This window comes from Heteronotia binoei, chromosome 5 (genome assembly GCF_032191835.1).
Source record: "Heteronotia binoei isolate CCM8104 ecotype False Entrance Well chromosome 5, APGP_CSIRO_Hbin_v1, whole genome shotgun sequence".
NCBI classification, from domain to species: domain Eukaryota; kingdom Metazoa; phylum Chordata; class Lepidosauria; order Squamata; family Gekkonidae; genus Heteronotia; species Heteronotia binoei.
Genome location: NC_083227.1, coordinates 148,483,248 through 148,499,681, shown reverse-complemented (window position 1 = coordinate 148,499,681; position 16,434 = coordinate 148,483,248). Strand labels below are relative to the sequence as shown.

Below are 16,434 nucleotides of genomic sequence, written 5' to 3'. Positions count from 1 at the left end.
GATTTGCTGATCCTTAACATGGTACACCAGTGAAGAGAAAGTGGTTAAAGATGGAGTATTCCAAATGAGATTTCTTTGCTATGTACGGCCATGTTGTTGTAGTCCCAGAAACAAAACATGTGGGAGTGGGTGGAAGGTTTCTGATGTGGTCTTCCTCTGCAGTATGCTTGAGAATCATTGGACCTAGTATGAAGGAGATGAAGAAGTATTTTTAACAATGTTTGAAAGGTTGTTTTTCTTCTCATTTGACATGCAGCAAGGACATATGGGAGAAGGCGAGGTAACAACATTCCTCTTTAATTTCCTAATGTTTAAAATGTCTCGTGGCACAGCTAATGCACAAATTGCTTCTGTATAGAAGGCTGGAAGCTGTTTTAAGTCAGGCTCCCTCAGTTTGCATGCTGTGGTAACCTTTAATAACTGGATGTAGTGTCTTCCAAAATAAGAATGTCTAGGCAGAATAAGTGTAATTATATCAAGTCAGGTGGGGCGGGGTGGATCACATGATGGTTCTGTAATATAGGCTTGAAAATAATAGAAGACAGGTTTGACTGTGTGTGAGTGGCAAAGAGAGAGAGAGAGGCTGCAAAGGGGATTCATTAGGGAAGCACCTAAATTACTCTCACTCCCGCGTCTCTTTTTCAAACATGACTTTGGTCATGATTAAACACAAATGTGGCATTGTTCCACACCACTTTAGCAAGAGCAGGGACTGTTATGGGAAAGCAGTATCTTTCATAACCATGTAGGCTGTATAATGCTATGTTAGAAATGTATTCCTGTGTAGTTAGTTCACTAATCTAGCTCATTCCACATTTGGTATCTCCAGAGATGCCTATAGCACAAGATCTATCCTTGTTTGTGCTCTTCACTTATACAAGGTAGTATTTACTTCGGAGAAGTAGCTTTTGGATAGTGCTTGCTTTAGAGAAATAGCTTTGAACTTTTTAGGAGTTTTAGTTCACTTGTGAAAATGTAACTTTGCAACAAATAGTGCCATCCTAAGCGGAGTTGTACCCTTCTACTTACTAGAAGGTTATAACTACTTAGGACTGCACACTGTAGGTTACTTAAGGTGTTTTTTTTTTTTAAAAAAACCCATGGAATGAGAGGACTGTATTTCTAGGACTGTATTCTCTAAGCATACATGGGAGGAAATCTTAGATGTATTAGTAGCTTTGTTAGGTCTCAACACTGCTGGGGGAAGGGGGCAAGCTTGCTGTCCAAACTTTTTCCACAACAGCATGGGGTGATTACACAAGTTAATACTGGAAAAGGGACTCGGTGCAATGCAAAAAAAACAGACCTGAAAGCAACTCAGTCAAAAAATGTAATTAAAAGGGGTTGATCTCCCCCCCCCCTTTAATTTTCCAAGGATTTATTGGGTGGGGAGGAAATCTAGAACACAGATGATAAAACTGTGAATAGTAGTATTGTGCTTGCTTGTTCTAAACAAGAGATTTTTGTGAGTTAAGTGGTAGATTAATAAAAAAGACCAATTTACCAGTGATTAATGTTTTTGCTACCAGGTTAGACTGTGGGTCTCCCTCCTTTTTGTGATGGTGGTGCCTTTTTGTGATGGAGGAAGAAGTCTTCTATGCCACATCCCCAATTCATTTGCTAGGCTTACAATCTGAATTTCGGAGCCGATTGTACTTCTACTGTTAGCTTGTTCAGCTTTCCATACTCAATATAAGGAATGATTTCCCAGGCCTCATCAATTTTTTTTTAAAAAAATATTTTCTCAGCAGTTGTGATAATTTCTGTACAAAACTATACCATGATGATTCTTAACAACATATTGAAGGTTTTTTTTTAACATATTTGTTGTGTGAGCTGAGTCCAAAATGAAAAAGAAAACTAGCTAGAGATGTAAGTTTTCCCAGTATGTCTTGAAAAGACAGAGGAATGCCAAAGGAATCAATTTTGTTAATACATATACTATGTAATTAAAAAGAGAGAACACCTTTCCAGTAATGTACATAGTAAGTATTACAGCAAAAGGGCATCTTATGGAATTGATGGAAGAGTTCTTGTGGTATTGCCTTCCTGGAGAAACAATGAATTAATCTTGTTTAACATCCAAAGTGACAAAGCCATTTAAGGCCCATTTCTCTCAGTGAGATGGTTAACCTGTGTTTCTACCACTTCAGACTGTAAATATGGGCTCAGATGACTGAACCCGCCCCACAAATAAATCTGTCTACATAAAAAAACAAGCATGTCAGAAGATATTTCCTCTGTCATGTTAGTTTTCTACATCTGGGGTTTTTTTATTTTTATTTTTTTTAATGTGGAGGAATGTTCCATCATATAAGCCTCTGATTGCAGACTGAAGTGTTACATCTGAAACACTGCTTACCATCTCACTGAGAGCTGGGCCTAAGCAATGTTAGGGTTATTTGTTTGGTTTTGGTCTTTTGAGTAGGTTATTTTTCTGTCTCGTTTGCTTTTATCAGATGGTAGTGGTTTTACACATTTGTGAGATCTCAGTGCATCTTCAGTAAACGATATTTTATTTTAACAATTCTGTCATGGATGTGACTGAAAATTTACTTCCTTCAGTTTGGAAAAGGCACTTTAATAAATTGTATGTGTTTTTTTCCTGGTGCCTATTAATTTTTGTTGATTAGGAGCAAGATTATATGACAACAGAGTAGGGGTTTTGGGAGAATTAACTGTTTAATACTGTAAGAAAACAGTTTTGGTGTACTCTAATTTAGTGGTTATTGGGTAGTGTTATGCATCTGTGTAATTAATGAATCACTCTATAAAGATGTGACTAGCAGAATAAGAAAAACAGGAGTAATGGTTTTATGGTAGTAGTAGAAAAATACAGTGCTGATGTTGCTGATAATTATTATTGAAGTAGAATATTCTTCTGTTAGTATGCTTTGCATCCTTTTGTCCTTGCTGTTGTTTTAGGTCAATCTTCACTGTTCCCAATGGAAGATGGGTTTCTGGATGATGGGCGTGGGGATCAAACTCTCCATAGTGGTTTAGGATCACCACACTGCTTCTCACACCAGAATGGCGAACGAGTGGAACGATACTCCCGCAAGGTGTTCGTAGGTGGCTTGCCACCTGATATCGATGAAGGTATACCAACGTACCCAGAAATACCCACAGTAAACAAGTGTCAGACATGACCAAGATATTCTGAAGGTGGTGTGTGTGTGTAAATTTAGATTTCGGCTGAAATATTAAGCATGTGCAACATTCTCATGTTCTGATTGTATTTGGTTTTTAAGGCTGTGAAAATTATTAACTTAATGACATGCCAAATGCACAAACTAATGGGTTATGAACTGTGGGGAGCAGTTATTAGCTGCACAGTTGATGTGATAATCTTTAGCCTGGGTCAGATATCACGTGAAATTATGCTTTTGTTGAACAATGATCCATTTCTGAAACTAAATTTCAGTTCACAGGTGATCTCTCAATCATCATTAACCTTGACAAATCCAAGCTTTTGACCTTTCTCATTCTCTTAAAAATGCTGTTGCTATCCTAACTTGCATTTGTGGTGTCTGAGAGAGGGAAAGCTTTAAAGGTGTTGCTAGTTTACTTTCTATTGGCCAGATTTACGGCAGGGTCATAAATCCAAACCTCATTTACTTTTTCCCTGACGTGAAACCTTTCCTTTCAAACCATATCTAAGGACATCCTGATGAAGTTGAATAATAAACAAAACTTTGAAGGTTCTATTCCTGACATCACCCCACCCCCACATGCAAAGTTTCATTTTACTATTGGTGGAAGTTTGCTTTGCATGCTGTTGGTGGAAAGGGAGATCTGGAGGTTAACATACTGACTTAGCTGGTGGTGTTACAGGTGAGGGAGAAAAAGCATATGCCTTCCTTACCTGTGGTCCTCCTCCTGCCTCTGAAGCTTGTAGTATTAGAAACTGCTGGTGGTGATGTAAGTGAAAGGCTCAAGGTGTTTTATCCCCCAAGCACCCTCTTCCTGCTACTGCCCCTAATAGACCACACAGGCTGTAGAAGCCATATCTCTGCTGTCTGCCTTGAAGCCCAACCAGGTGGTAGTGGCACAGCTGTGAGGGCTAGATGTCTTTTGTGTTGTCCCCAGGGGATGTAAGGCAGGTTGCAAAATTAACATTTTGTGTTGGAGTCCAGTGGCCATGGTGCAAATGTGATGGGGGGAATGCACCTCCCAGACCTGCCCTTACCGTAGCAAGGGGAAGCCAGCCTTGCACCACAGTAGCAGTGATACAGAGCAAGGGAAGGGGATGACCCACCTCCCAGATCTGTTTTGCTCTAACGATGTGCACCTTTTAAAAAGTAGTCTTTTTTTGGATTTGCACTTTGGGAAGGGCATAACTACCAGTATTCATTGATACTTGGGTCCTCCAACACCGTTCTAGAATTTATGTTCAGGGTTTTTTTCAGGAGTTTGGAATTATTTGGGTTCTTTCTGGAGGGGCTGTTCTGCAAACAAATGACATCCAAATGGCAGTTGTGCCTTACCTTTCAAGTTTCAAGTGAATTGGAAGTACACACCCCTGAACAAAGTCCCCCTAAGCTATCCTAGTCTATCTCTGTTGTTTCTATGCTTTCTCCAGCCAATAACCAAGCTCAGAAGAGTAACCACTGGTCAAAATCCTCCCGATGCAAACAGAACCAACAAACACAGCAGAACCAGTATCAAACCAGAGTATCCCAGCAGAACTATGGGCCTTGGGACCCTAATTGGATGGAAAGGTGGTATAAAAAGTTTTCAAATAAATAAATAATGTAAACAACATCACATCAGAGAATCCAAGTCACAACAATTTGGCAAGCCAGTACCAAGGCAGACAGCCAGACCTGGCAAGATGCTGACACTCTGTAACATCATTTCCCCATGGAAGGCCTCAGAAAATGAGAGGAAGGGACTCTGGGGCACCCACATTCTCCTCTCTCTGCATTTTAGGTGCTTCTGTGGTTCTGCATGTTTTGTCTATTTTCCTTACATCCCTTGTTTCAGTTATATTTGGGGGTTTGGCAACAACAGCATTTTTGACACTGTACTTTTCTGCACAGAATTATGCTGAGGAAGTATTGAGCCCCAAAATCCTTCTGTACTGTGCAGCAACTTGCATTCAGTTGAAGGGTTTGTGAGGGTTTTGCAATGGAGATTTTATATAACACCAATCAAATTGGACAACATCCCTGCTGTTTGTTTCTACATCTTGAGTTTTACGTTTTGGGAAAAGAGTTTTTACCCAGCGCAGAATGAGAGGATGCATGCACTAGTACATGCTCACTCTCAAAGTCCAGGGCTGAGTAGTTGAAGAGCACCAAGTTGACTTTCCAAAAGGCCAACTGTTCAACCTTTCAGGGAATCAGATGTGAGCAATGTGGACTGACAATGTTGCCCATCCGGGGGAAATCCCAGGCTTACACTTCATGCTTTTCAGAGGGCATGAGAAGAGCCTTTGAGTCACACAAGAGAGATCTGGTCAGACCCTTTTCTGCTATAACCAGATAGCTCAGCAGATTGGTGGAATACAATAGAATACAACTGATAAGGCTCAGGCAGATAGTCTGTCATCATTGCACCTGCCAGAGTCTGGCGAATGTTCCTTGCATTCCAGTGAGGTCAGACTGTCTCCCTGATGGCCTCCATCTCCATGGCCATCTTGGGAGTAGCCATGGAGGTGCCGTGCCCAGAAGGAGAGGTGGTGGGGAAAGCAATAAAGGTGCTTTCTGCCTCCTCAGAGAACAGCTGTAAAAGCAGAACCACAAGAATACAAAAATATAAGCTTTTTTTAAAATCAACCAGAACCTGAAACGCTTTGCCTCCAGCATAGACTCTTTAAAAATTAAAATGTAGATTGGTTAAAAATTCTAAAACGAACCCAGAGAAGAGACCTCAGCAAAACAGCATTAAAACCCAAAACAGTACAAAATATACCAAAGCAATTGTTTTTAAATAGAGCTAGAAAGAAAGCGAAAGCTTCTTCAGCCAGCTACAACCCACCAGGCAAAAACACAGAAAAACTTGGAATAATATTTTAAGTAATATTTTTAAATAAAGTGCAAACTGGTCCTGGCACAAAACGAGACGAGGTCTTTCCAGTCAAGCAGCAGTGGGCAGCAAAATTAATCCAAGGCACAGACAAACCAGAGTAGCCAGACTCACACCACTCCAAAAAATCTTGCCCTGAAATGGATTCAAGCTACAGCCGGCTGATGGTCTGCTTTTTATCTTCTTTGCCCATGCTCAGAAAACTATTGTAGGAGAATCCTCACTGGACAGACGGTTAGAGCTCCCGCTAAACGTGCAATCGCATTTGGTGTATATATTCAGAGCAGATCTATCCAAGCACATTTCCAGCTGTAACCTCACTTTGGCAGTGAAACAAGTAATGTTCTTTTTGATGACTGCATACAGGGCTTTTTTTGTAGCAGGAATTCCTTTGTATATTAGGCTACACCCCCTGATGTAGCCAATCCTACAAGAGCTTATAGGGCTCTTAGTACAGGGCCTACTGTAAGCTCTTGGAGGATTGGCTACATCAGGGGGTGTTGCCTAATATTCAGAGGAGTTCCTGCTACAAGAAAAACCCTTGGCTGGCTGCATGTAAGACTGAAGCACCTTCAAGACAGGAAGAGACAAGGGAATTGCTTGCAAGAGATGGTAGAGTGATTTTGAGGTGCTCCATCCAGGCATCTCAGTGGCTGGGATTTGTTTGCAAGGTGAATATGGAGATAAGAGAAACTGTGATTAATAAAACAATTTCACATTCTGACTTCAGGCTGTATCATACCTAACCAGATGATCTGTGGTTAGCTTAATTAAACCATGATTTCACATTTTGTCCGAACAAGGCTTTTCCTCTGATTTGGCTAGTTTTGTGTTACGTGGGATCATATTTTGTGATATCATAAAGCTCTTTATAAATGTCTATCTCTCATATGCTCTGTGCTATTAAGTGTGCGATGCAGACCATGGCAGTATAGAAGAGAAAGTGAAGTTCTGCAAAAGAACTTCAACCCTGCCCATTAGTGCAAGAGCCAAACAACATGTATATTTATATTTTGCAGGGAGCCAAGCAAAACTTCTGCTGGTTTAATAGTAACCATGAAGTAGTATATAGTTCCCTCATTACTATGGAGATTAGCCGTATTATGCCTGCATTAATTGTGCATGGGGTGTATGACATGGCATTGTGACATCACACGTGAATCTATGTAGGCTTTTCACACGCTATGTGCCCATCTAGGAAGAGTGCTAGATTTTCAGCAATTGGTCTACCTGCCTTTTAAATATAAAGGCATTGTCTTGTACAAAAAGAGAAGCTGGTCTTCCAAAGGTTGTCTGCTTCTGTTGCATGCGAATAAAGGAACCTGAGAAAAATGTGGCTATATATATATATATAATCACTACCTTGTAAGTGCTTTGAGAAAAACAAATAATGAAACTATGTAAAAATTCAGAGGCTAGCATGAGAATTTAAGTAAGATAGGAGAAATCTGAGATGGGGGTATATCAGAGATTTTAAAATTATCCTGATACTATGCTGTATGTAAGTCCTACATTTTTCCTACCCTTGAAAAAGGTTTATATTTGACCCCTTTAAAAATGAGCCCAAGTGGAGAAATTCTATCCTGCCTTTAAAAAGCTGGATTTTTGTAGCATTAACTGGCGTGCAAGTCACCTGAGCTGCATTTTAAAATGGAAGGAGGCTTTGAAATGGCTGCAGCAAAGGCTTCCTGCTAATGCAGGGTGTGCGCACTGCCTGCATCATTTTCTGTTGAGCTATTACATAACTGCTTTCTGCAAGCACTGCTGAAGTTAGTCTGAGGTCAATCTCAGATAATGTGTGCAGATGTGGCATATGCATGTGATGTTAGCGGGCAAGACTAGATCATGTGATGTTCCTTTCTCCTACCCTTTTGCAAGACAGCTTGCAGAGCAAGCTATTCAACACTCTGATTCAGACTCTTTATGCTATATCTGTGGGAGAATGCCTGAAGCTAGGATGTGGTAGCTGTCTTTGATTTCATTCCTTTGAGTGGGCTGTGGCAAATCTTTATTTGTAACCTGAAAGAAGACACAGCTTTGATAACCTGAATGGTTTTCTTTGTTAAGCATATGTTTTGACATGTCAGGCCTCTTCTTTCAACAGTTAAACTATCAGCTGTCTTGGTCTGCAGAACATATTTGTAGACTAGACCCAAGGTACTAGCAAATTACCTGAAATCTTTGTATTTTTTAGTTTTGTGATCAGTGCATGAAAGCTTTTTCCTGCTTGTCCCCCCCCCCCCCCCCATCCTTCCACAGATGAGATCACAGCTAGCTTTCGTCGCTTTGGCCCTTTGATTGTGGATTGGCCTCACAAGGCTGAAAGCAAGTCATATTTTCCTCCAAAAGGTAACATTTATTTATCTATTGCATTTTGTGTTCTGTCCTTCCTCTGGAGAGCTTGGGGCAGTTGACAGTTGCCCTTTGAGGAAGGCTAGGCTGAGAGATGGTGATTTGCCCAAGGTCACCCAGAGAACTTCATGGTGGAGAGTAGATGTGAATCCAGGGCTTCTAAGTCTAACCATCTATTCAGTGTATCATGTAGGTTGAATTTAGTCATACTGAAGGCTATGTAGTATTTGGGGCTGTTGCTTCCTGTTCAAAACTTTTCCTTCAGTGCTACGATTGCAATTAGGTCCTGTTATACTGAAGACCCTGTAACTGTACATGGGCTTTAGATAGTGTGACCTATTTAGCCACGGTGAAAATTCTTTTTTCACCTCCCTTGTTCTCAATAACTTTTCACCTTGGTTGTTTTGACTACTTTCTAACAATAACTATTTGTTTAAATCTTTACCTTCTCCTACTGCCTCTCCAAAGAGATTTCATCCCTTCCAAGTATGTTACCAGGATTTACTCTTCACACATTCATGGGCCTGTGGAGTCTAGATGCTTTTTTGTAAACAATATACTATGTGTAAAATCTGAGAATCCATGCAATGCTGTCTGTTTTGTTACATAGGGTATGCCTTCTTGCTGTTCCAAGATGAAAGCTCTGTACAAGCGTTGATTGATGCATGTATTGAAGAGGATGGAAAACTCTACTTGTGTGTTTCTAGTCCCACAATTAAAGACAAACCGGTAGGTGAAACTGTCACATAGTAATTGTTTGACAGATAACATACATAGAAACTGGATGCATAATTCCTGCCCACATGCTGAATTTTTTCAGAGGGAGAACTCAGCAACACCTTGATAATACTTGTTGTCTTTTACCATAAATGTGTGCTTTTCTTGCTGTTTTTCTCCACACAAGGTTTGATGAAACCTGTTCTTTGGGTTAATAAAGTCTGAGGTAGAGATATTAGAACCATACATTGTGCCAACTCTGGGTAATCTTTGCAGAACAGATATGTAATTACAGGCCAGGGAAGGCCAAATCTAATCCTCAAAGGCCACACCCCCAAACAGAGTATCTTATGTGGATACTCTGTCTCCATGCTAGTATACCCTTGAGATGAGATATAAACAAAAGGCTCTTTAACCTGCCTCTCACCAGCTCAACTGGTAGAGAAGCCCCAACACTTGTCCATTATTTGCCAAAATAAATAAACTCACTTTAGCCGCAATAAGTTGCAGTTGATAGCATTATTATAGAAATGTATACAGAAGTAGAACATTATGAATATTACCATATCAAGTTCCTCCCCTGGGGAGGGGGGAATCCTAGATTTCTATCTGAACGCTTAGCAGTGCCCAGGAAGCCTTATGCAGTAAGCTTATGTTACAGTGTCTATATTTTGTAGGGTTGGATCAAGCCTTGTTTACAAATGCAACATGATTGCTTAATATGACATAGATTTGTGTCTGTCTTGCTGAGAAAGAAAATAGTTTGGTTCCACTAGCACAAAAATAGAATTTAGATTCTTGTGTAGATTGTGATAATGCCTTCTGGAAAACAGGAGTCTTAAAAAAATATATACTAACAAATAAGGGAACGGGGAATTTGAATGCATTGTAGCTGCTGTTTGTAGATTTCAAGTTCGAACAGCCATATTTGGTGCTGAGAAAGAAAGAAGTATTTTGATAAAACTGGCCTGTGATTTGTTTATGATCTTGGCATGCGCTACGTGGGAAAGCTTAGTGGAGTCATCTAGGTTAGATTTGTTTTTTAAGTTTTTTATTGTATGCCTTACATAAATACTCAATGTATCTTACAATTGTGGTCAATAATTTGTTAAACTATTAGAATATTCTTGGAATTGGGCAGACATCTTGTATGATCATTCTGGTTGCTTGTCGTGCACTCAGATCTAGAGGAAGCACCTGGCCTTTTTTACTCTTAAGGTGCTTTGCAGCCTTCTGATTTCACGGTTCATGTGGCTCCAATTTAAAAAATACTAAACATTATCTAAAGAACCAAGAGTGCCAAATGAGGCTTTGTCCCTGGCTACTGTATTCCAAGTTCTCATTGAGCAACCTAGGCTGGAGGAAAGATTATGTAACCCTGAGAAGTTCTTAAATAAGTTGGGGTGAGAAGAAAGAATTCTTCCCCCCCCCCACCTCAAAAAAGGTCCAGTTTTTATCATTTTAAAAGGATAAGAAGTTGTTACTTGCATTTTTATCATTTTACTAGGATTAAAGCTAGTAACAGTAGTCAAATCGTACCAAAAAAGTTGGTCTGCCCCAATGAATTGAACAGGAGGGACCACAGACTCTGGCAAAAGAAATGTTAAGTCAATAATTAGGCATGCAAAAAAGATATTTTGAGGAGCAGGTTGCTAAAAGCATCAAAACAAATAATCATTTTTGTAACTATATCCAGAGCAGGAAACTAGCCGGAGAAGCAGTTGGGACTTTAGATGGCAAAGGAATAAAAGGGATTCCTAAAAATAAAAAATTAAAAAGTTAGATGGCAAAAGAATCTCAATGACTTTTTTTGCTTCTGTGTTCACTGTGGAAAGTGTGGGGCACATACCCATGCCACAGACCTTGTTTTCAGAAAGGGAGTCTGAAGAACTGAGTCAAACTGAGGTGACCAGGGATGAAGTTCTAGACCTAATGGGGAAATAAAAAATTGATAAGTCTCCAGGTGCTGATGGCATACACCCAAGAGTTCTTAAGGAACTCAGCTGTGAGACAGTTTATCTATGTAACTTGTCACTAAATTCAGCTGCTGTACCAGTGGTGAATATTACACCCATTTTTAAAAAGGGATCGTATCGTAAAGTTCACACATGTATTTTATTTTTCTGTGCAAAGAAAGTATTAAGAGTTTTAGTACAGATGTGTGTAATATTTGTTCATGTCTTGTGGCTCTCAAACATCTGATGTTTACCCTGTGTGGCTCTTAAGCAAGTTTGGCCATCCCTGATCTATAGTCTCCCCTCAAGCAATAAAGACACCATGTGGCTTGTAAATAATACAAATAAATTCAGGAAAAATGCAGATAACAACTGAAGATATGGAAGAACTACCATCTTGAAACTTGGGCAGGCTTTTGCCAACTAGTGAGTGATTGGCTACTACATGGGTTAATGATGTTTTCAACTTTGAGTAATCTGATGCATTTTGACTTCTAATGTAATTCATTCTAGTAGGCTTGTCCTTTTTCTGCTAGTGTGCAACTTATTTCCTTAAGGAAGTTTCTGAACTACTAACTTCCCTCAGACTTGATGAAAGTATTCTTTTGAAACGGGATTGTAAATGGGCTTCTTGTTCTCCCTGATCTTCAGTTGTTACTTGCATTTTTTCTGAATTTATTTGTGTTATTTGTAAAACTGATAGGGCAGTAGACTCAGAATGGACAAAAGTAAATACTAGTATACACAAAGAATGATTAACATATGGCATTCACTGCCAGAGGATGTAGTGATTTTCACCAGAATAAACAGATTTAAAATGATAGCGACGAAGATGGTGAGGAGTCTGGAGACAAAGTCCTATGAGGGAAGGTTGAAGGAGCTGGGGATGTTTAGCCTGGAGAGGAGGTGGCTGAGAGGTGGTATGATCACCATCTTCAAGTACATGAAGGGCTGTCATATAGCGGATGGTGTGGAATTGTTTTCTGTGGCCCCGGAAGGTAGGACCAGAACCAGTGGGTTGAAATTAAATCAAAAGAGTTTCCGGCTCAACATTAGGAAGAACATCCTGATGGTTAGAGCGATTCCTCAGTGGAACAGGCTTCCTCGGGAGGTGGTGGGCTCTCCTTCCTTGGAGGTTTTTAAAGAGAGGCTAGATGGCCATCTGACAGCAATGAAGATCCTGTGAATTTAGGGGGAGGTGTTTGTGAGTTTCCTGCATTGTGCAGGGTGTTGGACTAGATGACCCTAGAGGTCCCTTCCAACTCTGTGATTCTATGAGATTAGATAGATTCATGGAAGATAAGTCTATCAATGACTACTAGCTATAGCAACTGAGGGGAACCTCCACATTCACAGTAACTAACCCTCTGAATCCCAGAGGTTGGAGACAACATGCGAGGAAGGCCTCGGCCTTTATGCTCTGTTGTTGGCCCTCCAGAGGAACTGGCTGGCCACTATGTAAGACAGGATGCTGGATTAGATGGACCATTGGTTTAATCCAGCAAGGCTCTTCTTATGTTCTTGTGTACATTACTTGTGTGCAATAAACAGGCAGGCAAACTGCGCAATAGCATATCTGACAAAATGAGCTCAAAAGCATATGCCGTGGAAAATTTTGTCGGACTTAAATATGCTACTGGACTGCTGCTACAAACATAGCCACCTAACTGAAACTGTACAATATTTGTAATAATTCAGTGGGAAAGAATCCTGGTTGTGACTGTTTTTACACTGAGGATGAAATTCCCAGGGATTGTATCCCTTACCCAGAGGATCCTTCCTTCCAAATTTCAGGTAGATAGGAAAAAAAGCACCCAGTTCTTCTGTAAATAGTTTAAATTCTTCTTTGCAGAGTCAACATAGGGAGGAATGACTCTTTTCCCTGAAGCACGGTCCTTTTTTTCTTTTCTTTTCTTTTTTAAAAAAACAAGCTTCAATGTGTGGTCGAGGGAAGCTAAAGCCTGCCGATTCTCTGCAGTTGCTACATTTGTCTCAGCATTTTTCTCCCAGCCCAGCTGAATTCCTGTATCAGGGCCTGGCCAGGAGAACATATGCCTCAGAACAACAGAGCACAGCGAGATGAGGGCAGCAGATGGGACAGGGTTAGCTTCCCACCATCAGTGTGCTTGTTTTATTGATTTGTAAATGGGTGGGGTGAGATCTGTAGCACTGCTCTGCGTGTGGCGTGTGATGTCCGACCCCTCTTGTCCTGTCTAGAAAACGCAGTCCAAGAATGAAATAGCTCATGCAGTCGCAGAGTTCGTACTTACACAAAATCAAGAGATGGTTTAGTAGTTGCTGTAAGGCTGATAGGCTGTGCAGAGAATTGGCGGTTGGGATGATTGTTGCTGTCAAGCACGTATCTCCTGAGTCTCTGCCTCTCCTGGCTTGCCTCCCTCTGCTGCCTGGCAAGCAGAAACCGTGCAGCAAAATGCAAGAACTACAGTCAAATTAGAACAGGCCAGCCCACTCCTGGATGTCTGAAATACTTCTGTTTTATTGAGAGCATTTATGGTATTTATGAATAACTGTGGTTTGGTTTGGTTTGGGTCTTGGTTAGTAAGGTTTTCAGTGCGTGTCCCTAGTAATGAAGCACTTGGATTCAGCCAGGTGACCCCCCTGCCTCAACTAATAGACTGGCGGTGCAACAAGTTTCTGAGTGACTGGTCACCCACTAGGCCGGAAGGGACAGAATTCATGGACTGAGTCCAAGTACTGTCTTGCTACTGCTCTCAAACTGCCTAACAGCTGACCATTGCTGTGTGAGGCATTGCTCAGAAGCTTCTTATAGTACTGATCTTGCTATTTAAGGATGAGGGACACGCGGGCTGCAAAACAGGTCAGTTCACGTGTTCCCATCCCCCACTCCAGTAGCTTATTGTGTTCAGGCTGCAGCAGTTTTCACATATGGGGACCTGGCTGTAAGTTATTGCTTAACTAGTTAGAATGATTAAGAAAGCAGACTGTGAAAAACAGTGGATTAATTTTCATACAGGAATACAAAATTTCTTTCTTCCATGTGCAGACTGTGGTATGGTATACAGAAAACCAGTAGGTTTAAATTGTGAATGGTCTTGCTTTTTGCTTTTAGGTTCAGATCCGGCCTTGGAATCTTAGTGACAGTGACTTTGTGATGGATGGCTCACAGCCTCTAGATCCACGGAAAACAATTTTTGTAGGAGGAGTTCCCCGACCCTTACGAGCAGGTATGGCATTCAAAGAACAAGGGAAATGGCTTATTGATGCAATCCAAGCTGCCTTACTGCTGTGAGGGAACATTGTGTCCTTATTTCAGCCATAGACATATGCCAGTGCTTGCTAAATTTAACTTTGCTGACATGCCAGTTATTTCCAGATAGAAAAGCACTAACAAACATGCATGCCCAGGGCCTAGGAAGAGAGTGTGAATGTGTAAAGTATAAAGTATGTATGTAAATTGTTTACTGTACTTCATTTTAGTGGAGCTTGCGATGATAATGGACCGGCTGTATGGAGGAGTTTGCTATGCTGGAATTGACACAGACCCTGAGCTGAAGTACCCCAAAGGAGCTGGGCGTGTTGCATTTTCTAATCAACAGAGTTATATAGCTGCTATCAGTGCCCGCTTTGTTCAGCTGCAGCATGGAGAGATAGATAAACGGGTAAGGGCTAGAAGAGCACATTCTGTTTATTACTCAGCATTCTTTAGCTGGCTTATTTCCACATTAGTGTCGGGGTACATGGCAGAAGAAAAGTCTTTATTAAACCCAGACGGTTTTCTTTCCCGTGGTTCTGAATTATACACACAAACACCATCTCATCCCCCCAGTTATCCATAGGTTGAGTCTTCTAATTTTAAAATTGGCTTTTTAATACCTCCTGGCACCTTCTAAACCAGCTACTCCCTCCAGAGACATTTCCTGGAGCACAGCATAAGCTTGTGTTCCTAATGTTATCCTATTACCTCTGCATGACTTGCTTACTGTTGGCCTCTTCTTCACCCTGCCAGTGTGTTAGAAGTAGGCTAGTCAACTGGTTCAGCAGAGTGGAAGTTTTGCTGCTGTACTGTCTCCATTGATCTCTACAGGACTTGTATGAAGCTCTTGCACAAGTTCTGTTTTAAGTGAACATAACCTATATGGCAACAGCATAGTGCCACTGTGTCATCTGCAATACACTTCTTACAGCACTTATAGATCAGGCTGTCCCTCTTACCTTCCACTTTGCCTCAGACATAAGTATCTACTCTAACACGGTACCTGCCATTCAACACATAACCAACAGAGAGATCTGTGTATAGATCCCTTCTCAGTTGAGTCTCCTTTGTATAGATCCCTTCTCAATAGAGTTCTCTGTGCACAGAATTATTCTTCGGAAGCAGATGCATTTGTTGGATCTTGCTATCTAGAACCTGAAGCTGTGCATGCGTATTTTTGGGGGGGGGGGAGGGGAGGGTGGAGTTACTTATGGAAAATAAAATCACAGCTGCAGGACTAAACAAATGATTAACATTGTCAAAGCTGAAAGTACCAATCATCTGACTTTTCAAAATGGGCAAAGATCAAGGCGACATTCCCCCAATCTGGTAGAGAGTGACAGGGCTAGTATTGACAAATAATTATGTGCTGGTAATTGTGCCTGCAGATAATCTTGCACTTAGCAGCATATATGGAATGTACACAAAACTAGCGCACATGCTACTTCAGTGTTTGGCACAACCTAGTTGCCACTGTTTTTCACACACACACAAGTCTGCCTACTTACTTGCATTTCAAACTGTTTTTGTGTAAACAAGTCTTTTGGAAATTCAGTTAACCCACATTTTACATGTGTAAATTCCCAGTTTGTAGTTTGGAAGTATTTGACTTGCATACACATGCGTGTCTTATAAAACTGAATTTAACGCTAATCCCATTGCAACCTCTAAAATAAATCTATAGCATGTCAAATGGAATGAGGAGTGGATTCACCTCTTTTACATCGACGGCTGGTTGAAAAGTAGCCCTGTTCAACAGTTCTTTTTATAAATTGCTCAACAGGGACTCTCCACACCAGTGAGACTTAAAAATAACGTCAATTTAAAAAAAAAAAAAACACCAGAAACTCTTGTTTCAGCAAAAAGTTTGAATATTCTATTCTTATGTGGAATTTCAGTCATTAGAATTAGAATTGTTTCCATACTTCCACATAATCAAAATTAAATTGATGTTGTTACCAACCCAGAAAAAAAGTTTATTGGCCATTCCCCTATTGGAATACATTGAACATGATCAAAAATCCCCTCTCTTATACTGGGAAATAAATTCTCATCCATTTCCTCTCCCATTCCTCCAAGTTTCTACCATACATGTCAGATACTAATTCTTAGCACATGCAAGCAGTGCAATGGCAAGACTTTGAA

The 16,434-nt window shown here is 40.6% G+C and overlaps 1 protein-coding gene across 3 annotated transcripts in view; it reads left to right on the top strand.

The window, feature by feature from the left end:
- CPEB4 (cytoplasmic polyadenylation element binding protein 4) overlaps nt 1-16,434 on the top strand; it is a 94,401-nt gene that overhangs the window by 73,122 nt on the left and 4,845 nt on the right. The window contains exons 4-9 of one of the 3 annotated variants that reach the window (XM_060240567.1): nt 257-280; nt 2,926-3,099; nt 8,290-8,379; nt 8,993-9,111; nt 14,146-14,260; nt 14,514-14,695. In XM_060240567.1, coding sequence (XP_060096550.1) covers nt 257-280; nt 2,926-3,099; nt 8,290-8,379; nt 8,993-9,111; nt 14,146-14,260; nt 14,514-14,695 — 704 coding nt within the window. The remainder of the gene's footprint in view (nt 1-256; nt 281-2,925; nt 3,100-8,289; nt 8,380-8,992; nt 9,112-14,145; nt 14,261-14,513; nt 14,696-16,434) is intronic. The other 2 variants (XM_060240568.1, XM_060240569.1) reach the window with 2 other exon arrangements.